Genomic DNA, 27,387 nt, shown 5'->3' with positions numbered 1-27,387 from the left:
AACATTTTTCAAAGTTTTCCATAATGATGAAAGCAGCTTTCTCTAGATAAAACTGTGAATAGAAATTAATACTCTAAGTTAATTTAATACTAATGTTTTACGGATTTCTTGCTGTTTTTTCTCAATTATAGAGTGTGATACTGCTATAGAGCGAATTACTTCATTGAAAGAATCAGTACTTTTTATGACCAGTACTGCTGCTTCATGCACCATTAATTCTTACGAATTTCAATATTCTAAAATTTAAGATATTCTGACAATATTCTGTTTTTATTCTAGAGCATGAAATAATAAATTGAAATAAATCGTAATATAAAGAAAATTTCAAAATCAAAAGATGTCAGAACAAACTGGTCAGTATGATTTGGATACTTCTGGTGGAATAATGGAGGTACACTCTTTTGTTATAAGAACTATCTAAATTTGTCGAGGATTTTATACTTTTGCGATTTTCATGCTTAATTTTCTCTGCGTAAGTCTTGTGGTATGGTTGTTATTAAACAAACCCCTTTTTTCTTCTGTAAAAATTATGAAACTTGTCTCCGACGTTTATATTTCCATATATATTTTAAATGCTATTACAAAAAATGTTTGCTAAAATTATCATTCACGAATCCATGGTTTTCAAATGACAGCACATTTTAAATCGTTTCCCCACGGCCCTATCGGCAATCGGGTCACTTGAGAAAATAACTGTAATTTATTTTCCCTCGCGTCTTTTATAAACTATTTACGGTTTTAATAATAGCTACTTTATTTCATTTCAATTAGGAAATTCAAGCATTAATTGCACCACCTCAATCTGAAGAATCAAAGCGGCGCCAAGCAGCCAGAGAAGCGGCACTCAACCGCCGAACCATACGAACGGTAAATCGTGATAGTTGTGATGCGTGCAAGGAAGGTGGTGATCTGTTATGCTGTGATACTTGTCCAACGTCTTTACATCTTCAATGCTGGTAAGCTTTCTATACTAAGGAAATATTTATGTTAAACTTTGTTTGACAATGGCTTCACAAACATTTTGTTTAATTGTCAGGATGAGTTTAGCCTATGCTAGACGTCACCTGCGTTTTTTTCTACGCAATTTACGTCTATTAAGCAGTTATTGGACAAAGTCGAATCAAATATGCAAAAATATTGGGCGTGCGAGAAAAGATATTGGATGAGGCTTCGCCGAGTCCAATATCTTTTCTCGTAGCCCAATATTTTTCATATTGGATGAGACTGCGTCCAAATAAATGGTTTATTATCCGTTCATCGCTAAAATATTTCTCGTTTTCAAACATAATTCCAATTTATATGCTTGTAAATCTGGTTTTTTGGTAGTTTTTTATTCAAAAGTCTTATTTTATTTTGTGACGTAACGTCAAAAAGAAGATGCTCAATTGTCATTGAACTCGTTGTGTGACGTCAATTTTTGAAATATGTAGCCTCCATGGAAGCTATATATTCGAAAATATTGGACAGCAAAGAAGCCAATCAAATGTCGCTATTTACGCGCGTCGGATAATAATCCACTTTATTTGCGACTTTTTCGAATTATTTTGAGCCTAGGTTCTCGGGCTCTAAACATTTGATTTTTTGACGTCACTTTTAACTTTCGAAACTCCTGAAGTAGCGAAAAAATCGAATTTGCGTCAAAGCACTTGAAAGGCTTCTGTTTTTCGAAAATCGTCAAAGTGGAACTCACTAAGAAACGAGATGAAAAATCCCGGTTTTTAGTGAGGTGCTCGCTTTCCAAAATCGTCAAAGTGGAACTCACCAAGAAACCGGATGAAAAATCCCGATTTTTGGCGAGGTGCTCGCTAAGAATGGTACAGTTTTTAGCGTTCAAAGTTCGTCGGTGAAGTATGCTAAGACACGTTTCCGTCTCCAAATTCTTTAGGGCAAATTTTTTGTGTAGATTGACAAAAGAACGTTTTCTGGGCTTGTATATATTTTGATAGTCGAAAAATTGAAAATTCGAAAAATGAAGCTTATAAACGACGAAAGCGTTTGAATAGATAATCAAATGATTTAAGGCCTGTTGGATTCTAAAGATTCTATCCTAACAATACTTCCAAATTACAAATATAATTTCCTCTTTTGGACGTGTCTAAATCAGAATCTTTTAGTTTAATGCAGACATAAAGACTCCTGCTACAAAGCGTTTAAAGAAATGTGTGTTCTTTATTTTTTTTCCACATGGCAGCGATCCTCCGTTGGAAGAAGAGGATGTGCTGACAGGTGATTGGGTTTGTGTGGAATGTAAAAATGGTGTTACTAAGAGGGTAAGAACTATATTGTCTATGTTAACCCTTAGAAGCCAGAATACGTATATATACGTTTTGAAAAGGCCATTTTACCGATACACAGTCTTCTGGTCATAACTCCTGACCACTTGCGATTCAGAGAAAAAAAATCTGCTATTTTTTTTAGCTGAGAGAAAGGGCTTTCCAACAATACCAAAGTTGATATCTGAATAGTTTGTCCTGGTCGAGAAATCGCCTTTGAAAGAATAAATTTCCAGAAAAAAATGATGAACTTTTTGGCCTTTTTCAAAAAAAGACAGCGGCTTTGAAAGGTTAAAAAAAATTTTTAATTCTTTCAAACTGGTCCAAACTGTCCAAAATGACTACTGGTACTAAGAGAAAGTGGATAAAGGCATTTTAAATGAAAAATGAAAAACAATAATGTCTATGTTAACCCTTAGAAGCCAGAATACGTATATATACGTTTTGAAAAGGTCATTTTACCGATACACAGTCTTCTGGTCATAACTCCTGACCACTTGCGATTCAGAGAAAAAAAATCTGCTATTTTTTTTAGCTGAGAGAAAGGGCTTTCCAACAATACCAAAGTTGATATCTGAATAGTTTGTCCTGGTCGAGAAATCGCCTTTGAAAGAATAAATTTCCAGAAAAAAATGATGAACTTTTTGGCCTTTTTCAAAAAAAGACAGCGGCTTTGAAAGGTTAAGGAGTTACACCCGGGGGGGGGGCACTCATGTGATCTGGCCTACGCCATGTGCCGCGCCTAATGGTGGGGTTTTTCAGCCTCCCACAATGCACTGTAAGGGTGTGTTTCTGTGAGATTGCACTGCAAGGGTCGAATTTTAACAAATTCAAAATTTATTGACAAAAAGAAAGGTTTTTACTTCTCGTTTGTTTGAAAAAGTTTCTATTGTCTGATAATTACAGCTGACAAGACTATTATTCTCAGTTTTTCTTTAAAACAGAAAATTTCCCAAGCTTCTTTTTTCATACAGATTTACAGCTGAGAAATACAGTGCACTATAAGGGTTGGGTAAATCAAGAGAAAATGCACTGAAAGGGTACCTTTTCAGCCATATTGAACTGCACTTGTAAGGGTACGATTTCGAAAAGCAGATTTTGCGCGGCACATACCGTCGTTTCGAAATTGTGTGCCCCCCCGGGTGTGCGTACTTAAAAATATCGGTGGATATATTACGACGACGGACAAATTTCCTCTAACCTTCGTTCACATTACGGTACTATTCTACATATTGGTTAACAAAAAAGCAAGGCAGACTGAATTTTCGCTTGATTCTCCTTCTAGCCTTTAGAATAATGCCATGGTACGAACGAAGGCTGTAGGAAACGTCTTAGCGGAAATATCGATATCGACACCTCGCTAATGTCCATGGACTTGTGTCCATTGTTTTGACTTTTAGATAGTCCTTAAGTTATTTTCAGAGGATGACAGGGCCAATTGTCTTGGCTATCAGTGATCTTATACATATATTATCATGACATCATTCTATTAAAGCTCGTATAGGCGCGTGGAAACCTGAGTGAAAATGAGATTTTAAAAGGGATCAGTCACCCCTTGATTCCTTAGCAATACGTTTGACTCTCTCTAATTCGATCTTCGAGGGACCAAAAGTGTTATTCGAATAAGAGAACGATTCGAATTCCATAGAATAATTTAAACCACTTTCCAGGCTGAGGGGACGAATATTTTAGTTCGAATTACAGAAAGATTCGAATTAGAGATTTGACTATCTTTTTTACTATTTTTACACTTTTACATTTTTCTGTCATCCCAATGCTTATGAATGAAACACATTATATTCTGTTCTTTTAGCCTGAGTTTAAACGATCAGTTTCGTGTTCGATGAGTGAAAAAAGTGTTGGATCTAGCCGCTCTTCCTCGCCTATTGATAGTGAACTCGGGCTAAACCCATTCGAACAGCTGACCGCAATGTTCCGCCATAAGAATCCAAGAGAATTCCAATTACCGGCTCAAATGCAACAGTTCGCAGTAATGCCCGGTGACCGGAAACGACGAACACCGGTACAAGCGAAAAAGAAGTAAGTGATTTTAGTGCATTTGAAATACAAATTTATCATATAAAAGTTTTTCCTTCTCAGACGGATTTCCGTCTCAGCGAGGTGGAAAAAGAGGCTTTTCCGTTTCCAGATTCAACAAAATTCTGCAGAACATGAAGAATCTGGAAAGATTTGTTATTCAAAGTCCATTTCCAACTGTGATGTTAAACTTCACTTTGACCACTGTATAAAATACTGGATAAAGTTTCTTCATTTTTAGACTAGAGTCTACTTCTGATCAAACTTTGCTTTTTAATGACCGCATCAGAATGACAAAAATATTATATGAAAATATAATAAAAACATAAAAAATACCTCCCGCTTTCGAAAAGGTTGCTCAATTGTTTATTATGGCTTTCTGTTTGTTTTTGTTCCAAAAAGGGACTGAATCTATAATAGTATCGATTTGCTACTACCTCAACCAAAGCCGAAAAATTGAGTCTGCTAAATTACACCGGGCCAATTATCAGCACCACCGAGTCTATCAAAAAGCTATAAGTGCCCCCCCCCCGGGCTACTCCGTTTCTAGCTAAAGCAAAATTATGAGCCATCCTTAATAAATTAATATCACATTTTTGCTTGCGCCAGCCTGAAATTTGAAGTCATTGCAGTGAAAACAGGTAGTCTACTTTTAGAAATATGGCGCATTATTTTGCGTAGCCCTATCTAGTGTTTCATTTATGATATCTGTGATTTGAAACTCGTGTTCTTTCTTTACTTTACTTCTAGTTCGATAATTTTTTTCTCAAAACTGTTGAGTGATCAATACTACTAATGATACAATAACTAATCTATTGTTTTTTCTTTTTCTAGGGAAGATGAAGCTCAAAGACTGTGTTTTATTTGTTCAAAGTAGGTCATGTAATCTTGTGTTCAACAGCTACCAACGCTTATGTCTCTAAAATTAAGAAATCTAACTTGCGCATGGGCTTAAGCAAGTCCTTCTACTCTCTAGTAAACTATAACCAAATTACTACTATTTCATGTACGAATTAGGCGTAATGAGTGTTTTACGCTTTTGTTATTTGCCGACAGAGCCGGAATTTGCATTTTAAGAAAGATACTAATTACTTTTACAAAGTACGGTTTACTGTCTGTGATATGAAAATTAAATCAAGGGAGTAAAATTAATTCTCGATACTAGCGATTGCTCCTCTAAAACACCCGGTTTAATAGTGGTTTATAGAGGTTTGAATGAAATAAGGGGCTTGGAATTTCAACAAAATACACAATGAAAAGGTTGTTTTAATAAAAGTGAGTCCTAAAATTACTTACTGTTTGTATTGAGCACTTTATCGACAAGTTGCTCCAAATTCTTCATTACTAAAATTTTCTTTGTCAGATGAATCTCGTTTCTTTTACTTTAAGTAAAAAGGCGAAAATAAAAAAATGTAGTGTTTCCGGAATGCGGGTGAAGGAAAAAAGCTCTCATGCGGCCGGCCGGAAAAATTTTTTTGTTGCTATTTTTGATAACTTAAGATCATAACTTTTATGTACAAACAGTATGCAGCAAGCCCTGAATTCTAACGTATCAACTACTAACAAAAGTCTGCGGCCGGGTCAGAAAATTTTTTTTTCTCACCCGGCCGGCCATTTTTTTTTATTTTCGCCTAATCTTTAATTTTGTTTTCTTTCATTCAGAACAAGTCGCATAGGGGATTTGATTTATTGTGATTTTTGTCCTTGTGTATACCATCGTGATTGTCTAATGCCGCCACTGGCACAGGAGCCGATTGGACTGTGGATGTGCCCCAACCACCCTGAGAATTTTCACGTATGTTGGTTGTTTTGTTTTTATTCTTGTTAATTGCTCAACCATGGAGTCCGCCTACCTCCCCAGAAATTTGTTTGGGGTACCTGCATTTTCATAAGGCTGTTGTTTTTGTATGAAGTATTTTCCTTGACTAACCCAATTTTCCAATTTTGAATCAAACCTTTTCATTCAGAAGATTTATAAAAAGGGGGAAACTCAAAGTTGGGGGCTACTTTATAATTCGAAAAAGTTTGGGGGTACCAAAATGATTGGGGGAACCTGAACCCTGGAGGACCCTATGTCAACACTTTGGTTGCCTGATTTCTTGACAAAATGACTCTCAAGTACTCTTTATTAGATTTGTATTTAATTTGAACTGATCTTCAGTCCCCCTTCTGTGGACTTTGAAAGGGAAAATGTATCGAATTACAGAGAGCATATTTACAGCAGACTCTCGTTCATTGAAACTTCTATTATTCGAATCTTTCTACAATTCGAACTTATTTCCAGTCCCCCTCAAAGAAAAACCCTCTTAATATTCTTTCTTTAATTCGAATCTCTAATTCGAACAGATAATATTCCTCGTTCGACTTCAAACTAGTGAGAACCAAATGAGAAAAACAGGCGGAGACTTGAGAATAAGTTCAAATAATTGAAAGATTCGAATACAGTCAACCCTCTCTAATTCGAACTTTTGATCCCTTCAAGATCGAATTATAAAGAGTCACCTGTAGATGTTTTTATCAGCGAAAGTCCACTTTGTTCATCGTATTTTCCCTTGCAATAAGTATATATTTATCGTGAATAAATATGGATATTAAGAGAGAACTTCCTTTTTGAATGTAAAAGAGTCATTTAAAAACCAATACACACAAGTACCCTCGAAACTAAATCACGTCATTAGTATAAACAACATTGGTGAACATTAATATATTTATTCCAGCCTGGAATCCGGACACCGAAATACAGTCAACGCGTTCAAGTTGTGGAAGAAATGAGATCCAACATCAACCATAACACCATCAAGCTACAATTCTTCAATCGTGCTAAAAAGTAAGTGGAAAGTGCTCTCTGTAAGAGTAGAATGCTCTGTTGAGATGTGCACTGGCATATATTTAAAGTCTATTCACGATAAGTGTGCACTCTTTTTTCATTAACTTATAACTTTTGAAGGAATTCTTCAATCTTTATAAATTTGGTATCATTGGAAAGATATTAGTGAGTGGAACAATTTGGAATAAAAAAATCTATAAAAAAATTCTAAAAATGAAGATGAAAATGAAGAAGAAAAAAATGAAGATCTTTTAGAAATTAGAAAAGTGCTATAACTATCATTTTCACTGAAGTGAATCCTTGATTATCGAACGTCATCACTGTGAAAAAATTTCTCAAAAATAATCATTCAGTCAAAAGATATCAAACAAAGTTATAAGCTGATTGACGTCTAAAAACGCTGTTTTCTCCTGTTTTCTGCTGTTTTTTGGGGTCAATCACTTATAAACTTTGTATCATAACTTTATCTTGAATAAATATTTTAGTAAAATTTTTTCACAGTGATGACCTCCTAAGCAGTCCTAAGATCAAAGAATCTCTCCAATGAAAATGAAAGTTATAGCACTTCTCTACAAGATCTTCATTTTTTTCTTCTTCATTTTCATCTTCGTTTTTAGAATTTTTTTAAAGATTTCTTTATTTCAAATTGTTCCACTCACAAATATCTCTCCAACGATACCAAATTTATAAAGATTTAAGAATTCCTTCAAAAGTTATAGGTAAAAGAAAAAAGAGTGCACACTTATCGTGAACAGACTTTAATTAAAGTCTTTGACTGTTATTCAATGAATATCTCTTTTGAAGTAAATTTAAAATGCTTTAAAATGCGTTAACAACGATTATAGTAGTATTTTTAAGTGATTTTAAGCTATATAAGTTAACACTCGTCGTTTCTATTCCTCGCTGGACTATATGGGTTCAATCTTATGAATTGAACGGTCCAACCAGGTTTAGGACCATTTGGAACTAGTTTAGCTCCGTGCGGAGCTCAGAACTCAGACCTCGGAGCTTAACTACAGTACAGTGCTGTGAGCTGAGAGCGTAAGCCCAAGCGACTCTGGTGGCTTAAAGTTGGTTTTCTGTCATAGTCGCCAAAAGCATTCTACTTAGTTTCGCTATTTTTGTATTTTCAGGGAGCGGATTTTGATGAACAGAGAAGAACACCAGCCAAAGAAAAGACGAACTTGCAATGTAATTCCGCTTCCGCCCTCCTGCCCTTCCGCCCAATCACCCTGATTGTGTCCAAATCTCACCGATTATTTTTATACTCCACTCATGACTCCCACCCCTGGTGTAATACTTTTTTTACAGTTTTTCAATACTCCTCACCTGGGTATCACGATACTCGCTTGCTTCATGAGAGATTATTCCGAAAAAATATGGACTTTCAAAAATACTTTTTGCTGTCAGAATTCAATATGAATCCGATGCTGTAAATATTTTTAGGTACCAGATATCGTAAAAGCTCAATACGAAAACCCACCAGCAGAAATGGTCCCTGACCAGTATGGCTATCATGTAAACCAACCCTTAGAGCCGCACATGAGACCGATTACACTACCAACTACAGATGAAAAAGAACAGGTAAGACACTTAACCATTTTCTAATCTTTTCTATTAACAAATTTTGGTGTTCCTCTAATAGCACGATGATAGGTTTTGCGTATAAATGAACTACAGTCGATAGTTAGAAGTGAATCTCCAAACTTCCCCAGGCTGGATAAATTGCGTCTGCATAACCTATGTTGCAAATAAGTGATTTCAAATCCCACGATGGATATTCACTTCTAGCCTTCGATTATATTTTCATTGCTTGACATTACTTTTATTCAATCTTCTTCCAACCTCTTTTTCTAGTGGTTGAAATCAGTGGTCGATTTGCAATGTGCGATTGCAGGAAGTCTGGAAACATCACAGAGAACGCCGTCATCGTCCTCGACAACCCCCTCATTGACTACATCCAGCAAAGGACCATCATCAGCTTCGGTAACATCAACTTCTGGCGGAGGAACAACAGGAACAAACGCTTCGGAAGCTATGGACATCGATGTAAGTATTCATAAAGTTTTCACTTTGTTGCTCATACTCAAGCTACACGTTTTTTTATAAGAACAAAATATATAAGAACATAACGCTTCTATGGCCAAAATGTTAAGAACAAGTTAATAACATTTTAAGGCTCTGCGGACTCTAGAACACCGAATTTCATAAGAAAATGGGCAAAAATACTCAAAAAATGGCAAAAACTCAAAAGTTAAGAACATTTCAAGGCTTCAAAAATTATGGATGTTCATATAAAAAAACATTTAGCTATCAGAAGCCAAAGGTACAAAATATCAAGATTCTTGATATTATTCTCTCTTCAAAATTACCAGTAGACCGTCAAACTGCCAAAGGTTTTTCCAATCAAAAGTTTTATATGTTACTTTCATTTTCCAATGTCTATTAGTGCAGAATTTTTCATAACAGATAGTATAATTTTGACAACATTAGAAATAACTCGTTGGAGACCTTGTTTTTTATAGAAGGAACAGACGACAACAGAAAGACAGTTGAAGACTGAACAGACCACCAAGAAAGTCGATTCTTCTTCTTCCCCTTCTTCTTCAGAGGTCAGTTTACACTTGTTTTTACCAGTTCTCAGCTGCGCATACACGTTGTTTTTTACAAGAATATCCAAAATTTTTGAAGCCTTCGGATGCTCTTAACTTTTTGATTTTCAAGCCTAAAAATGTACTTTACATGTTCTTATTTTGACCCTTTTGTGAACATAATTGACCATTTTCCTAAGAAATCGGGTGTTTTTGAGTCCACAAAGTCTTAAAATGTTCTTAACTTGTTCTTAACATTTTGGCCAGCGAAGCCTTACGTTCTTATATAGCTTGTTCTTATAAAAAAGTGTATTTCTTTAAAAATGTCCAGACTTTAAATTGTTCTTAATATATTCTTAATTCGTTTCTTTACTTAAAATGCGCATTATTTTTGTTTTTGTTCTCTTGAATTTAAGGCTCAGGTTGACTATTTCAGCTCCCTTTTGCGAAACCCCTTAGAACCCTCGAAATTTTGCGACGTCAATTCGTAAGCAAATTTGCGGGAAAAAAAGGATGGATTTACAATCTAACTGTAAATTAGATCCTTACAAAACTAAACTTTAGCCTATTGAGATCTTGCCTCTTGTGTTTGCGAGGGTCACGGACTCTATTCACTTAAGGTGGCAAATGAAAAAGACTTTAATGATTTGTACATTTTAGCGGAGGAAAGCAACCTTTCCCGCTTGAACTAAATGTTATTTGAATAAATAAGTTAATGTTTATTATACGCGATTTTCAAATAAGAATTTATAAAATAAAACAAAACAAATCGTAACATACAATTAAAATTCGTAAGCAAGCCTATTGAAATAAAAGTATGTAGCTGTGTATTTTGTAAGCTCTTTTATTTTTCAACATGTTTATTTTTTAAATCCAGGTTACATCTTCTTCTTCGAGTACTGTTGCCAATAAATCATCTGATAGAAAGTCTGACACAGGACAACAGCAACAGTCTGCGCCATCTACAACTTCTATCACAACCATTAAAGAAGAAGCTCAACCTTCAGCTATTACAGGTATAATATACTCCAACGTTTTTCATTTACTGATCTTCGAGGGAACAAGAATAGCATACCGTGGCGAATCTAAAAATAGACATTAGTTTTTTTCTGTTTGACCGAAATTCTATCCCGTTGATCTTTGTGTTAATTATGCTTACACGCAAGTTACACTCAATCGAATTAAAAAGAAAAAGTAATAACTTTCACGACTCTTGAATTAAGATGAAAAGGATTGTAGGACAGTGTATGATTGAATTTCGGTCAAATGAGAGAAATAGTAATAATGGCGTTTGAATAACGAAGCGCTATTGTTTTTCAAAATTGGAGAAAGCAGCAATGTTAAAGGTTCTTCCGTCGTAGGGAAGTATATGTAAAATAGGCTAATTTTCCGTCTCATAATTAACCTTATCGGGGAAAACTTCGTCGGGGAAAATTTTCGTCGGTGAAAATTTTCGTCGGGGAAAATATTCGTCACTTGTCCAAAATTTCGTCACTTTTCCCCGACGAAGTTTTCCCCGATAAGGTATGTGGTAACTGGCTGCGTAAAAACTAACTTCACCACTGAGAAAGACTCGAATTACAGAGATCATTTGACACAACTTTCCACAACTTCTCGTTCGTTTGGAAGAATTTTGTAAAAATGTTTCATCATCCAGTATCATTAAAAAATCAATTACCCAAGTAACAAAGAAAAAAGTGAAAACGAAGAGAGGGATAGTAAACGCGGGGAAATATATATGCACGGAGTTTACAGCCTTAATAGCCAGTACTGTAGGGCTTGGGCTGGAACAAACAGTAAACACTGCTTACTTCGCACCGGCTTTACCTCTGTTTTCAAATTTATCAAACAATTTATAAAACATTTTTTGCCTTATGTTTAATGTATAGAATGTAATTAGAATTTTAAGAAAATTTAAAAAAGACGAAGTAGGAATTCGTTCGATATTTTTTTAACATTAAATGTTCTAGCTCAACAGACCGCCGTAGAATCATCAACAATCAACAAAGCTTCTACTGTTACTACGACAACAACGACGTCGACGAAAATCCCGTCAGTCGGTAGTTCAACATCATCTGGTAGTCAAATGGTCAGCAGTATCAGTTCAGAAATTTTGAAAGGTTTGTTTTTTTAACACCTTCACTGTCGACTACAAAGTAAACTACTAGTAGAGGGGTCAAAATCACTGACCTTTATATATCCCTGGACCAAGCTATATCTGCCATCTTTGATTGGAGTTTTTTTGGAATTGGTACCCGAGAAGAAGCCATTGCAATGTTAAAAATTAACGTCTAACGGCACTACATCATCAAACGTATTCGAGGAAAAGTGGATCTAGCGCTCTCGATGCATTTTCACCGCTATTGAGTATTGCCGCCATTAATTAGGGTACCAATTTCAAAAAAAAACTCAAAGATTTTTGGCTGGGATATATATAGGCCAGTGGTCAAAACACTGGTAGTACTGCCGTGACTTTTGATGCAGAAATTTTTTATTACATTTTAGTATTCTACATCAAGTCTTATACTCAAACACACAAAAAGATATGGCCATTTATAGTTCGAAATCCTGTGAAATCTGTTACGTTTTAGACAAACTTTTGACGTCAATCGTACCCTAAGCTCTAGTTTAGCTGGCCCACTTTTTGCACTGCCTATTCTTATTGTGAATTAAAGAGGGCATAAAGTGGGCTGTCGAAAGTGATGCATAGCCCTCTTTTGACGTCAATGCAATGTCTTCTTTTCAATCTTTTTGGACCTACCCCGGTGGGGTAGAAGTCCTATAAATTAACCGATGTCCGTCCGTTCGTTCGTCTGTTCGTTCGTCTGTTCGTTCGTCCGTTCGTTCGTCCGTCCGTCTGTTACCAGCTTTTCTCAGGATTGGCTCATTAGTTTTTTTTGATTTTTGGCACAATGATGCAAAATCCCGGGGGGGGGGGCACTGGGTTTGCGGACTGACGGTATGTGCGGGCCAAAAATTGGCTTTTAAAATTGCACCCTTACAGTGCAGCAAAAATCTGTGAAAATCATACCCTTAGAGTGCATTTTCCCCCAAATTTTCGATCCCTTTCGTGCAAAAAATGGTCAAAATTCTAGCATTTTTGGTCAAAATGTCTAGATTTTTCAAGAATTTTCTGAAATTTCTACCCTTACAGTGCATCTCTAGTTTTTCCGACCCTTACAGTGCATTTTAAACATATTGGAAAAGGTACCCTTAGGACCCGCACATACCCGTCGGTCCTTTTGCCCAGCTGCCCCCCCCCCCTCCCCCCGGGTGCAAAATGGTAATGCCCAAAATGTAACGGAGCCCGATTTTCGAAAAAAAATTATTTCCGGCCGAAAATGCCGGAAATATGCCGGAAAAACCGGTTTTTTGGCATTTTCTCAAAATTTCATCATTAGTTTTTTCTGATTTTTTGCACAAAGATGCGTATTAGCAATGTCCAAAACTTGGCCGAGTCCGATTTTTAAGAAAAAATTTTTTCCGGTCGAAAATGCCTGAAATATGCCGGAAATCGCCATTTTTGCAGATTTTCATCGGACTTTTCCTTATATTTCGTTGTTTTTTCACACAAAAACATTATTGATAACAATGCCACCATCAAGCATGATTCAATTGTCAATAAAACTTTTGCAATTTTGCAACCGGAACTTTCTATTTCTTTTTTCCCTAAACCCCTCCCCCCCATCAACAATCAATGATGACATTTAATGCATTTTCGCTAAGCGCTATATTTTCTTAATGATTGTTTTTCTCCTTATTGCTATCTAAGTTTCATCATCAGGTAGGTCCATTCAGCATGTTGCTTGTTATTTTTGTTATACGACTTTGAAAAATCGTAAATTTTTTACTCATTTTGGGGGACTTTCACGAAATTATGTAACATTCTCTCTATATACGTCATTTGCAACCAATCAGCTAAGAGTATTCATGATAATCATAATGTTAAGATTTGATAAAATTATGTAATCATGGGTGGTTTTTTCTACCAAATACAATAATTTGCAACTAAGCTGTATTGAAAGTGATGACGTAATATTATTGTAAGGCAATTCAGGAATATATTACATATCATCCTGAAGTAGTCGAGAATATTATGAGAATATAACTATTCTACAAAGAGGACCCAACTGTGATCAAAACCTTTCCCGCCCTATTATGATATCCATATATTTTAGAGACATGGTTCGTCACTACTGGTAACTTTAAATATTTTTGGAAACTTCGCTGTCGCCCAAAAAAGACATGGTGCCTTATTGTGTATTCGTATTTTTCTGGAATGTGTAGACTGGTTTCTTTATGCTTTTTTGTATCATTTTTATTTATTTTACTTCTATTCCTGGTGGTAATACACCTATCAATCATTTAACGGTCGACTTTTGAGGGGCAGGTAATGAAACAAAAGCCGGTCCCCACTTACGCGCGCTGTGATTGCACTTTTTGGCTTCAATCTTTTGCTTGGAAAAAAAATTACGTCATAAAAATGTAGCTCGCGCTCGAAAAAAAAGTTGACGTCAGATACGCCGTTACGTCAGATCGCGCCAATGGAATTGCTTCATTTTTCTTTAGAGCAATTTTAATTTAATACTTTGAGAGTGATTTAAAAAAAAAAAAAAAAAAAAAAAAAAATTCTTTAGACCAATGGCGTGGAAGCTTTGCTCGAAAAAGTGCGATCGAAGCGTTCGAAGCGCCCTCAAGTGAAGACCGGCCTTTAGCAGGAAATGACGTCAAAATTCTTTAGCTTTGAGAATGACAATGTATTGACTTCAGACATTTTTTTCGGTCCTTCCTGGTAAACTTAAAGGTTTATTGATCGATTCGGCAAAATCTAGTTAGAGACTATGCAAGCAAACCTCAAACAAGCTACCTGTCCTATCTTGTATTAAATCAATAAATTTCACCCACGAAATAAAAACAAGCAAAAAACTATGTGTAGGTCCAAACGGGAAATATTTGAAGATTTTAATCTATCGTCAAGGTGTTACTGAATCATCCTGTATATATTTTTCTATCATCTTTTTGAAAAATGGTTGATCGTGGGTGAAAAAGATGTCATATTGAATCGGTTTATTAGACTGCGCCCATGGTGTTCTAAATCTAAGACTGCGCCATATCTTCTTCGTCCCTAAAACTCCGAATCTAGGAGAGCTTAAAAGCAAGGAGCTTACTATTGTGTAGGGTGACCTTAAACCTATCCCTAATTAACACACTGGCCAACCAGACCTATTTAGACGAGATCTGGACAAAATGATAACAGTGCCTGACAGTACAACAAACAGCACTTAAATTGTTTGTAAACTCAAATTGTCCCAATCACCTTTTTTGAAAATAAGAACAGCATTCTATGACTCAGGGTGAGCATGTATCATTCTATTTTTTTATTCTTTTAGACTATGGCCCTAGTGTATAAGACTCACCCAGTTATTCTTATAGAAATAAATCTTTATAAAAAACCCATTAATCCTCGATTCATAGATCCGACTCTATCACAGTTGGATGAACGACTCGTTCGTATATTGGCTTTCCAACGATTGCAGCAGCTTGTTGAGAAAAAAGTAAGTTCGAGACACTGAGTTTAAAGAGCGAGCGGCTAGACCAGAAGCTAAATTTTCACTTAGCTTAAAATATCATTAAGCTTTATACAGTCTTCGTATGAATGAGCCCGAAAAATCCCATTCCGGAAATTTTATGTCACGGTTCCTAAGAAATGGTCCCTTAAGTCTTTTTCCAGACGATCTCAATCTAACATAAATAGTGGAGTCGACGATCGAATCAAATTAGCCTAATCGAGCGTAATCAACACGGGGGAAGGATGTGCCCTTTTTTAACGTTCATGTTCATATTTGTATTTCCTTTAGTTTTTTAACGTTTTTTTGTTGTCTTGACTCTACGTTTATGTATGGGGCACTCTGTCACCACAATTTACTGACATTATTGTAAACGTTTTTTTGTTTCATTTTCAGAGTCAACAGATTCCAAAGATCAGTCAACCAGGAATCACCGAAAAGAAAATTCATCTCCAAACTACGGAAACTAGTAAGCAAAAGGGTTTCTCGAACATAGTGTGCATCAGTAGCGTAGACAGGAGGGGTGCAAAATTTGTGTAGGAGAGCAGATTTTTATGACACTGTAATTATATATTCATAATATAAAAAGATAATTACTGTGTCATAAAAATCTGCTCTCCTACACGAATTTTGCGCCCCCTTGTCTACGCTACTGTGCATGAAGACCAATCAAGCAACAGTTGAGTCTCCATAACTGGAACACGCACGGGGAACACAAATTTGTTCGAGTTAAGAAAATTTCGAGTTATGGTGAAATGTTTATAAGACATTGTTAGCTGTAGGGACGAGAAAACATTTTCGAGTTATAGAGGTTCGAGTTAAAGAAGTTTAAAGGTTAAAGTTAAAGGAACTGAATTTTGATTATATTTCGGATATTTCTTTAATATCTAAACTAGATTTGAACGTTTTTAACTCCAATATGTTCTATGTTTCCTAGTGAAATCCGACTGATGGTCCCTTTGCTGTTAGAAAGTTTTTCGTAAGAATCTCTCTCTCAAAAGTTTCTTTAAAATCGAATTTGGCAAATTAGTAGAGGGAGAGTGTTTGCTGTGATTGGCTAGCCTTAGGTCCTGTTCTTACGTTACTGTTACGTCTCGCTCCGGTATGATTTTCGTTACGGATTGAGTGTGTTCATATTGATTTCGGAACGTTTCGGAGCAAGAAAACGAAGCAGTTCCGTTCCGATGAAAAAGTGGAGCAAAACCGATCTATTTGTTTTGTAACGTCTTCTTTTTTGACGTTTTGAATTTTGACGTTCACACTTGTTTTGGAACCGTTTCGTTTCGGAACAGAACGGAACCGTGACGTCTGAGCATCGTCTTAAGAATTTGTGATGAATGATAAAGAAAAAAGAAAAAGGACCAGATTTTTTAGTAGAACCTGAAATTCATAAGAAACCGAAATTCATCGTAAAGAAAAAAGAAAATGGACCAGGTTTTTTAGTAGAACCTGAAATTCATAAGAAATCGAAATTCATCGTAAAGAAAAAAGAAAAAGGACCAGATTTTTAGTAGAACCTGAAATTTATAAGAAATCGAAATTCATCGTAAAGAAAAAAGAAAATGGACCAGATTTTTAGTAGAACCTGAAATTTATAAGAAATCGAAATTCATCGTAAAGAAAAAGAAAATGGACCAGATTTTTAGTAGAACCTGAAATTTATAAGAAATCGAAATTCATCGTAAAGAAAAAAGAAAACGGACCAGAATTTTAGTAGAACCTGAAATTTATAAGAAATCGAAATTCATCGTAAAGAAAAAGAAAATGGACCAGATTTTTAGTAAATCGAAGTAACGAAAGTGCCAAATGATTTTCAAATTTTGAAATTTAAAATGAAGTAAAAATTTTCAAATTTCAAAATTTGAAAAATAAAAAATGGAAAATTTTTAGTATTAATAATAATAATAATAATAATGATATATTTCTGGCATTTCCAAAATTTACATTTGGCTCTTCACCTGAAAATTCTGTATATAATATATGTGCAATGTCTAGAAAAAAATTGTAAAATAACCTGGTAGTATACTGAAGAAAAATTGGGGCCGTATGCGGACAAGCAGATAGGGACGAAGCGGTGGGCTAGTATGACGAATAAAATGATTAGGATTAAGAAGTATAAGGGGTAAAATGTGAATAGTGATAGAGCTAGACTAAAACCTAAACAAATCCGAGTATCTGAGTATGCTAGCTGAGGCCATCGCAATGTGTGCTATTATAAAAAATTAACGAATATATTTAAAAAAAAATACTAACATAATGTTATAAGCTAGACTAGACTAAGGTTCAAGTACTATTGGTGGCTAGAGGTAAAGTAAGCAACAAAATAGATCTAAGAACTCGGTGAGATAGAATCACGACAGAGCGTAAGATAGAATGAGTAAAACTTGCATAGATTGCAACACCGAAGGCTGTGTAAAAGTGTACTGGACTTTGCAAAACACGACCAGTATTTTGACATAAATAAGTGAGCTATCAACTATCTAAATTAAATTAATTGAAAATAATTAAACATCAAATGGAAAAAAAAAAAAAAAAAACTTCATAGAACTAGAATATAATAAAGTCATATATATGCACTGAAGAAAATACAGACTAAGTAAACCTAAGAACAGATGGGCTAAATCTAAAAATCAGAATGGAGACTAGGGAACCAAGGCTACGAGTAGGGATATTAGAAGAATTGAAGTCAGAATTAATTTAAAACTAAAATGGCGCGTGAAACAAATCGAGAATTAGACTAAAACTAGGTATAAGAAATAATATAACATAGAAAGCACCAGCTAGGAAATAGCGAGTAGCGACGCAGGGACTACAGTATTGCTTAAAATTATGGACAAAGCTCGTTGTAATAAAAGTGCCAATTAAAGGTTTAAATTTTAAAAATTATATTTGTCACACTTTTTTCATTTATCTGAAATTTAAGAAGCAAACTAATAGAATTATCTTTGAAAAAACATGTTCGTGAAATTGAAGGGACAAAATATCCACCTGTTTTTTGCCTATTGTCTCAGATATTAGGCTATATTAGTCGAAAGTAAACATCGTTCTAAACCCCCATAACGTGGTTTCTTTGCCTTATATGGTAAAGTTGATTACCTAAACGTTCTTAAGGTCAAATTATGATGTTACAGTGTGTGCAAATCACACTTCTGTATACTAGGAACAAAAAGTCTATTGACGGGTCACGTGACGTTAATCAACCAATCAATTCTCTCAAAGATAGAATCACTCGAATTGCAGGGCTTTAGGTGATTATTGCACTTTTAGTGTACCTCCTGTTGACGTCAACACAGATTGCTAACCTTCTAATGGGCTATTCTAAAAAAAATTATACAGGGGTATTGACGAACTTTTTTCACTAGCCCCCCTGGAAATATTGAATAGCAAATTATCCCCTGGAAATTGGGATACAAACCCTCTGGAAAACTAAATTTTGTGAAAAAGGGCTGGAAAACAACTGATGTCAGTTTATGAGGGGAGAACCCCCTATAAACCTTGAATAACCCCCTTGGAAAAGCTGAAAAAGGAACAAAAACCCCTTGGAAAATCAAGGCTTAGACCCCCCTTGAAAATTTCGTCAATACCCCTGTACAGTTTAAAAATGGAATAGCCCAATTTATTCATACTTAAAATTTAAAAACCTCTTTTGGCACTTTTATTACGTCGATTGGGGTATAAACAATTTTTTAAATTTCGAAATTTGAAAATCAAAATTTTTTTGTATTTTTCATTTTTCAAATTTTGAAATTTGAAATTCATTTGGCACTTTCGTTACTTCGATTTTAGTAGAACCTGAAATTTATAAGAAATCGAAATTCATCGTAAAGAAAAAGAAAATGGACCAGATTTTTAGTAGAACCTGAAATTCAAAAGAAATCGAAATTCATTGTAAAGAAAAAAGAAAATGGACCAGATTTTTAGTAGAACCTGAAATTTATAAGAAATCGAAATTCATCGTAAAGAAAAAAAGAAAATTGACCAGATTTTTAAGTAGAACCTGAAATTCATAAGAAATCGAAATTCATCGTAAAGAAAAAAGAAAATGGACCAGATTTTTTAGTAGAACCTGAAATTCATAAGAAATCGTATTCTGATTATTATTATTATTTGTTATTTTTTTGTGTATTCTTATAGAAAATTCAATAGCTGTTTTGTCACCATTAAACGGCTTGGGTCCGGCTTGTTATATGCGTTACAAGTCATTCAACACTGGACAGGGTAGGTCACCTTGATTTAATTTTCAATTTTCAGAAAATTTTGATCATTTGATTCCCAGTCTGTGGATCGGATGACAAGAGTTTACCGTCTACAGATATTCGGCACTCATTTAATTCAATGGGCATGGTAAACCCATCTTAAGTCCTATCGTCTACGCGATTTGTAATACACTCCTGTGTCACAGACCTAATGGAACCTCCCGCTCCACTGCCGACATCTCGTCACCGTTGGGAAAATAACCCTTCAATTTTAGTCTCACTAAAAAGGATTTTGATTTCATCCAGATTCGAAATCCGATATAAAAAAAATGCTCTTCAATATCATTCCTACCGTATTTTTTTTTTAGCTTTGAACAATAAAGTTTCTATTTCCATTGGCGGGATTTTGATAGAAAACTTTATTCCCGCTGTGAGATATAATAATATATAGTATGATATAAAAAAATCATACATGTGACTCTCTATAATTCGATCTCAAAGGGATGAAAGGTTTTCATCAAATTGAAGAAAGATTCGAATAATAGAAGTTCGAATTAGAGAGTGTTGACTGTATTTTAATAACCGAAAGAAATCATAAAACGAAGTGTTATACTACCCCTATTCCGGTTAATTTATATGCTAGTAGTGTCGAGTTTCAACGTGATCAATTTGATTAAATTTATTTTACATGAAAATATTTTGGGCGGTTTTGTGAAATATTTTTTGTAAGAACCTTTCAATCAATATTATAAACCCTTCTACTGTTTTTACTACCTAGTTTTATTGCACAAATTATCCAGTTTTTTTTTACTTTTTACGTCGAATTTCAAGTTTTACAATCATTACTGTACATATGATGAGTGCTTCAGCACGGAAGTTTGAGTGATGTACTTTTCAGTTTTTCGATTGAAGATAACTTTTCAAATATTGATAAATCCTACTCACACGAGTTGCCGTTTGTTTAAAGCTCGGAACTTAACTGTGGTTTAAAAAAAAGACTAAAACCTAACTGGCGTGGAAACCATTACAAGGCTTCACCTGGGGGTCTGTTTAGCAAATAAACCCAGCATGGTCCTGCTGATTATTTACTAACGTCGTACCCTACGGAGATATTAATTGAAAATAAATTTGCAACTGCTGCCCCCTTGATTGTGAATAGCATTTTAAAAAAAGCCCTGATTTGTGATTCAGAAATTATATAAATTTAATTGTAGGATTTCACCCCATTTCTAATGTTTTTTATCGAGATTATAAATTTTTATTTAAGCGTGTTACGTTGAAGGGGGAATCGCGGATAAAAAAAATCAAAAAGTAAAAAAAAAATGATTTTATCTGCTGATTTATCCAATTATTTTGTTGGCATTGTTGTTTTACTGTGTCTTGCAACCAACAAATGCTTGAGCACATATTTACAAACCATCCCTGGTAAAGCGGTTTCAGAAAAGATCAAACCTGAGAAAATTGTGATTGCCAAATCACAAATCCAATGTTTTCATAAATTGAAGCTGGATCCAAAACAATGTTGGTTGTTAGAGATTCGGCAACTGACGGTGACGGATTTTCAATGTCGTTTTTACGTCAAAGAAGAAGCGAGAGATCATTTTATTGATAACGTGCGGTCGGACGTTTATGAAGAGCATGATTCAAAAGCGTGTCAACCGAATCAAAGTCCTAGTTCGATAGGATGTGATGAAACTGACCCTCAAAATACTTGCCATATTAAAAAACCTACAGGGAAACATTGCATGGAACTTTTTCAAAATGGTGCCAGGGAGAGTGGTATCTATACTATCGAATACAGCCCTGGCAAGTTTAAAGATGTCTTTTGTAGTATCGCACCTAGTAAAGGTAGTGCTTGGATGACTATATTACGGCGACATTCAAATGAGGTTGACTTCAACCGTAGCTGGTCGGACTATAAATCCGGTTTTGGTTTACCGAAAGGAGATTTTTGGATCGGCTTGGAAGCTTTGCACGAGTTGACTAAACTTCAAGGTTTCGTGCGCATTGAAATTACCGCTCGTGATGTGAACGGTCAAAAAGCATTGCTTCTTTTTAAAGGATTTAAAGTGGGGAGCGAAGCGGAGAATTTTAAGTTAACAACGGGCGCAATTCAAAGAGCAAAAAATAGCCCGAGAACGGATTGGGAATATGCTAACGGTATGCAATTCTCAACAGCGGGTCACGATCACGATTTGAATAACACTGTTGATTGTGCAGCCGTTCATGGTGGTGGAGGCTGGTACCGAGATTGTACCATGATCAATTTTGGCGGGAGATTTAGTGGCTCGAATGAGGAGAACGAAAATATCTTTTGGTCTGGTTTCCGAGGCAAATCGCGTTTGAAATATCTGATGTTTGAAATCAGACATTTTGAATAAAGTTTGTTTGAATTCGATTGATAGCTATCTCTGTCAACGTCAAATGGCATGGGCTGGCCATGTAATTCGAATGCCCTGGTTACCAAGAAAAATGATTTCTTATCAGGTCCGCTCGAAGCGCCCTAAAGGGGCCCCTTGCTATACGTTTGGTCGATCTTTGTTCAAAACTTTCAAAATATGTAACGTTGATAACGTTGCTTCTGGTAGATTTTAATGAAGAAATCTCATTAATGATTTGAATTTATAGCCAGACTTTCATTTCTTCTAGTATTTTCTTATATATAACAATTTTCTGATAATTCATTTAGGATGAGTTTGCGCTGTGATTCTCTTGAATATATTTATTTCCATTCTTCTAGAGTGATTTACGAATGGAACATGCTTTAAGTGTAAACAAATTAGCGTTCTGAAAATTTAGCGATTCTCGCGAATGACCCATAAATGAGCCGCGAAGTTTAATTCCCGAAAAAAAAGTTGTTTTTTTGATTCGCAATTCGCGTTTATTCTTATTTGCGGGTTTGCGAAATTAAATGTCATTAAAAAAAACATGCAAAATTTCGCGACTGACCTGATTTGTAGACTGGAGTCGTTTATAACGCGTGTAATACTAATAATACCAATACTACTACTAATAATAATACGGGATTTATTTTGTATAAACAGCCTTATAGATACAGGGGCTAGCTACGTAGAAACTTATGGCGCGCCAAAGCGGAAATAAATACTATCTCTTTAAAACAATACTATCTTCGTTTAAAACATACTATCTTTTTAAAAAAATACTATTTTCGATTAAAACATACTATTTTCGTTCAAAAAATACTATTTTCGTTGAAAAAATACTATTCTCGTTTAAAACATACTATCTTCGTTTAAAAACATACTATCTTTTGTAATGATACTATCTTTTTTTAAACAATACTATCTTTTTTTAAACAATACTATCTATTTTAAAACGATACTATCTTTTTTAAAACATACTATCTTTTCGAAAACAGTCTGGAAACGAGGTTGGCACGTCTTGCCTCGCTCATTTTAAAGTTTGCATGCATGACCCGCGCATGGTGGGACGGCGGGACCATGCTTGCTGGATGGAAAGAACAACATGCTTTATATGGAAATGGCGGAACAGAAAGTCCAAAATGTGGTGAAAACACCACTGTTTTGGTTTTGATCTCAATGTTATGTGGTCATGTCCTTTTTTTCTTCTATTGATTATGGTGTAAATGCCTGAAAGCTGCTTTAAATGGAGTAGTTAGTTGAACAGGAAGTATTCATCCCTCAGACAGCGATGAGATTTTAGCTACACCAAGTGTAATTTCCAAGGCAAGCAAGCGGGGGGGGGCTAATGCTACTGTCAACTGCTCTAGCTTGGGACTACATGGGATGTCATAAAAGAAACCAACGCCCATTACACGCCCCTCAAAATGAAAATTACACAAATTTGAATAATCGAGGCAACCTATATTCGAAAAAAGATAGTATTTTTTTAAAAGATAGTATTTTTTAAACGAAGATAGTATGTTTACAACAAAGATAGTATTGTTTTAAAAAGATAGTATGAAAGATAGTAAAAATAGTATTATTTTTTAAAGATACTATGTTTTAAACGAAAATAGTATTTTTTAAGCAAAAAATAGTATGTTTTAAAAAAGATAGTATGTTTTAAACGAAGATAGTATGTTTACAACAAAGATAGTATGTTTTAAACGAAGATAGTATGTTTACAACAAAGATAGTATGTTTTAAACGAAGATAGTATTGTTTTAAAAAGATAGTATTTATTTCCGCTTTGGCGCGCCATAGAAACTTGCGTAGCGAGAAAACAATTTATCAAGCAACAACAAACTCTCAAAACGAAATCAACTCAAATGAAAAACTTTCAATACACAAATCCACACATATTCTTTTTTCCCCAGAATTATTTTAATCAGGAAAAAATTATAATTACAATATTGACACTTTTCTTTTGTTTGGAGTTAGTGCACAAAGGTTTCTAGACGACTAAAATTGTTCCATTCATTACTTTTTGCTTTATTTCTACTATGTATAAATTAGTCGTCTAGCTTGCTAGACTACCTGATTTGCGAAATTTTCTTGACGCGAAAATTTCTGACATTTAAGTAATATGAGTCAAAGAAATACGAACTTGCAATGTTAGAGTGATACTAGAACTGAATGGTGAAAAAAAAGCAAACAAAAAACATTCGAAGACATTTTGCTTCTAGTGGATGATTTATTGCGTCACAAAAGACACTCATTTTCCTTTTTAATATCCTTTATAGCACTTGTTAATTTAGATTTTAGTTTTAATTTTTGAAGAAAATTATTTTCAGACTTTGAACATTTTAGCTGAATTTAAATTTTTCCAAGCTCTTTTCTTTTCTTTATTTTATTATCAATTTTTTGAATTTCATCACTTTGTCGCAAAAAAATGAGAAACTTTAAACTTCTTTGTCCATTGTCCCCTTCATCTGACTCGCACGCCGGGGGTCATGTTTTCGTCGCTAGAAGATGATGAGCCCGGAAGGAGGAGCACTCATATCATATGGTCCGACCTTAAGGCACGTGTCTCCCTAAGGGTAGGTTTCCCAATAAGGAATGAAGGGGGGTTCATGGTTGGCGGAAGAGCGGAATCGGCCCTTTCTTTGCGAACCAAATAAGAATTCTTCGAATCCGATCCAAAATTCGCATTCGGGTTAATCCTATTCATACCTGGCTATTAGGGGTGGGTGGTTCAAAACTATAGGGGGGCTGTTCCTGTACCACCCCTTAACTTTTGATCTAGTGGCTCTTTTCGGATGAAATTTGGCACACAAGATCCTTGTCACATAAAGTAACTTTTGACAAAAAGATTTTTTGATGACGTCACTCGTCATGCCCAAAGTGAGCAAAAACCTTTTTTTGAATAGTAACAAAGGCTTTAGAAAAAAGTTGCCTGAGTTTAAAATGCTTATTTTATCCTAAATATTCAACCAATTACGGTTTAAAAACGTTATATTTGACATAAAAAATAAATTTGTATTGGAAAAGTGTCAATTTTTGTGACACGTTACTGTCAGAAATGTCATCATGCTCAAGGTGTGAAAAAATTTTTTTATTTGAAAAGCTATTTGAAAGCTAAATAAAAGTTAGAAATTTACAGAAAATTTCATCCAAAAAGCTCTATTATTTTTGCGTGAATGCGTGAATGGGCATTTTCGGTTGCGTGAATGCGTGAAAATTGAAAAAAAAATGCGTGAATGCGTGAATTGAAAAAACTTGCGTGAACGTGAAAATCCACTTTTTGATTGCGTGAATGCGTGAATCTGGGCTATTTTGTGCGTGAATACGTAAATTTTCCCTTTTTTCCACCAATTATGGGTAGTTTTCCCGATTTTCCAATGTTTCCCCAATTTTTCCCGATTTTCTGAAAAATCGGATTATTCCGTGAAACTCAAGGAAAATTTGTGTGAATGCGTGAATTTCGAAAAAAAATTGCGTGATTGCGTGAATTGAGGGTCCGCTGGGGGGGGGGGGGGGGGGGGGGGCTCGTTAAAGGGTGAAGTTTCTACAACTACCCGTGTCGGATATATCAGTCATTGGTCTTGAATAAGACCAATTTGTAAGCTCATTGTCTTCCATGATAATTATTTTTAAATTTGAACATGGCCGTCCAACTTTTTTCTTTGGATCTGGGGACCACATCAACAGTTATGAGGCAATCCTAATTATCAAATTGAATTTCAATTCATCTATAGGGGCTGACATGGATTTATGTTTATCAAATTATGGATTCTGTAATTATGTGTCTGGAAAACATGCAACCATCTTCTATGACAAGGTAATATTTTTCATAAAAGCAGTTAAGCTTCAAAATGTCCAAAAATATTGTAAGGAAAACTCAAAGAGCCTGAAGTGACTGAAAGACAATCAATGATCAAATTTAAAAAAGTGATGAATGAAAGAAAATCGAATTTAAAAAAGTAAGTAATGAAATGTTATGAAATTTGGTCTTCATGAAAGGAAGTTTTCTGTTAGAGTCTGAGTCAAAAAGAAGAAAAAGTTTATTATTTCGCTTTTTCTCTCTAAAGATATTCCACATATATTTGTTAACTATTTTTGTCCAAAATCCTTGAGGGATAGGCTTTTTTAAAGGTTGGGGGATGCCAAGAAGAGGGGGATCAGGCCCCTTCCTGCACTGTCTGGTTACTGATTTTAGCTATTTCTTGAATATTTCTCTAGTCTAGATTTTTTATTTTAAACAGGAAACTCGTCAATTTGAATTATTGAATTACTCAGAACACGGGACGATAGTTGACAACGTCCTTTACTCGTGCGACTTCTCTGAAAAACCAAAGCACAACGTCACATCAAGTAACGCCAAATTCGATACCGGTTCAAAATATCTTGACATGCAGCAACGTCGCAAGAAGCCGCCTATTGGTCGAACCACGAGAGGTTTGGGTACTGAATTCATAACACGTGCTTGTAATTGTCGTGCCAGTGCTTCAAGCTTGATTGGTGGGAGCGGTGCAGGCTGGGAAGGAACGGCTGTCTTGCATCATGGGAGTTATGTGAAATTTGGTTGTCTACATTTTGTTTTCAGTATAGTTGAGTGTGCTTCTAAAGAGCAATTAAAAGCTGTTGGCGGTGCTCAAAATGTTGAATCGTCAAAGAAACCGATTTCTAACCATCCCAAAGAAATCACAACGAACTGAAATTTTTGTATTAGACTATTTCAAAGTTTTCAGCACCCCCGCCGGTTGGAACATCGCCCCCTGAAAATTTGGTCAAAAGTTTTCGGAAAAGATACAATTTCAGCACCACTAAGAAATTGAATTTTCAATTCGATGGAGAAAATTGAACTTGGATTGGATTTTTTGCGCGGGGAACAAGAGAATTTCTATACCAACTGTTGTGAAACGAGACTGTTTCTGAAACGAGGCATTTTCTAGGTATTTAGTACAGATTTTTATTTAGGAATACACTCCTCTCGAGATGTTGGTGCCAGAAGGTGACAGAATCGAGTAAAGCAGGGCCAAATTTTGAGGTTCTTGGATCACTCCAAAAAACGCTCACAATCTTATGTTTCTGGATTTTTTTCAAATTTTTGCATTTCTTTTTTACTTTTTGCTTAAAATCTCACTGGAAAGACTCACTTTTTGATTATTTTTTGCTTGACCATGAAGCCCAATCCAATTTCTACGAGCTAGACGAAAAATGACGATTTCTAACTCAAACTGGGCATTAACGGAGGGCTTCGCCCTCTTACATAGCCCATGTCTGATATATACGACATTGGCACTTAAAGGGTTAAAACGCAATTTTATGATGGAAAACGTTCCTCGAGATATCCCTTGATATTGTTTAAGATGTTCTTATTTCATAGTTCATTTAACATATGATTATTTTAAGGTAGTTATGAGTTATAATCGATGGCAACACCTATGGTCTTGAATTTGGATCTCTATCTCGCTCTCCAGTGTTGAAGGGATCGGCTATGGACGGGTCAAGCAAAAGATTTTCTTCTTTT

The 27,387-nt window shown here is 35.1% G+C and overlaps 2 protein-coding genes across 3 annotated transcripts; both read left to right on the top strand.

Annotated features, from left to right (window-relative positions):
• The first annotated feature begins 277 nt into the window (after positions 1-277).
• LOC136809296 (PHD finger protein 12-like) lies at positions 278-26,626 on the top strand. 2 transcript variants are annotated; one of them, XM_067065813.1, is made up of 18 exons: positions 278-391; positions 772-956; positions 2,192-2,270; positions 4,087-4,313; positions 5,145-5,183; positions 5,973-6,105; positions 7,028-7,137; positions 8,271-8,328; positions 8,584-8,721; positions 8,995-9,186; positions 9,663-9,749; positions 10,606-10,744; positions 11,699-11,848; positions 15,204-15,283; positions 15,692-15,764; positions 19,430-19,513; positions 25,613-25,695; positions 26,120-26,626. In XM_067065813.1, the coding sequence occupies exons 1-18, from the start codon at positions 338-340 to the stop codon at positions 26,570-26,572; spliced, it is 2,364 nt and encodes a 787-aa protein (XP_066921914.1). In that variant the 5' UTR covers positions 278-337; the 3' UTR covers positions 26,573-26,626. The 2 variants fall into 2 exon arrangements, with proteins under 2 accessions (XP_066921914.1, XP_066921915.1); XM_067065814.1 differs by lacking the exon at positions 9,663-9,749.
• Positions 20,811-21,968, top strand: LOC136809297 (ficolin-3-like). The gene has a single exon (XM_067065815.1). It carries the CDS (start codon positions 20,814-20,816, stop codon positions 21,870-21,872), a length of 1,059 nt encoding a protein of 352 aa, XP_066921916.1. The 5' UTR covers positions 20,811-20,813; the 3' UTR covers positions 21,873-21,968.
• Positions 26,627-27,387: the final 761 nt, after the last annotated feature.

Source organism: Clytia hemisphaerica, unplaced genomic scaffold, assembly GCF_902728285.1.
Source record: "Clytia hemisphaerica strain Z4C2 unplaced genomic scaffold, Clytia hemisphaerica genome assembly, whole genome shotgun sequence".
NCBI classification, from domain to species: Eukaryota; Metazoa; Cnidaria; class Hydrozoa; order Leptothecata; family Clytiidae; genus Clytia; species Clytia hemisphaerica.
The sequence above is the reverse complement of the archived record's forward strand: the minus strand, read 5'-3'. Positions and strand labels throughout refer to the sequence as shown.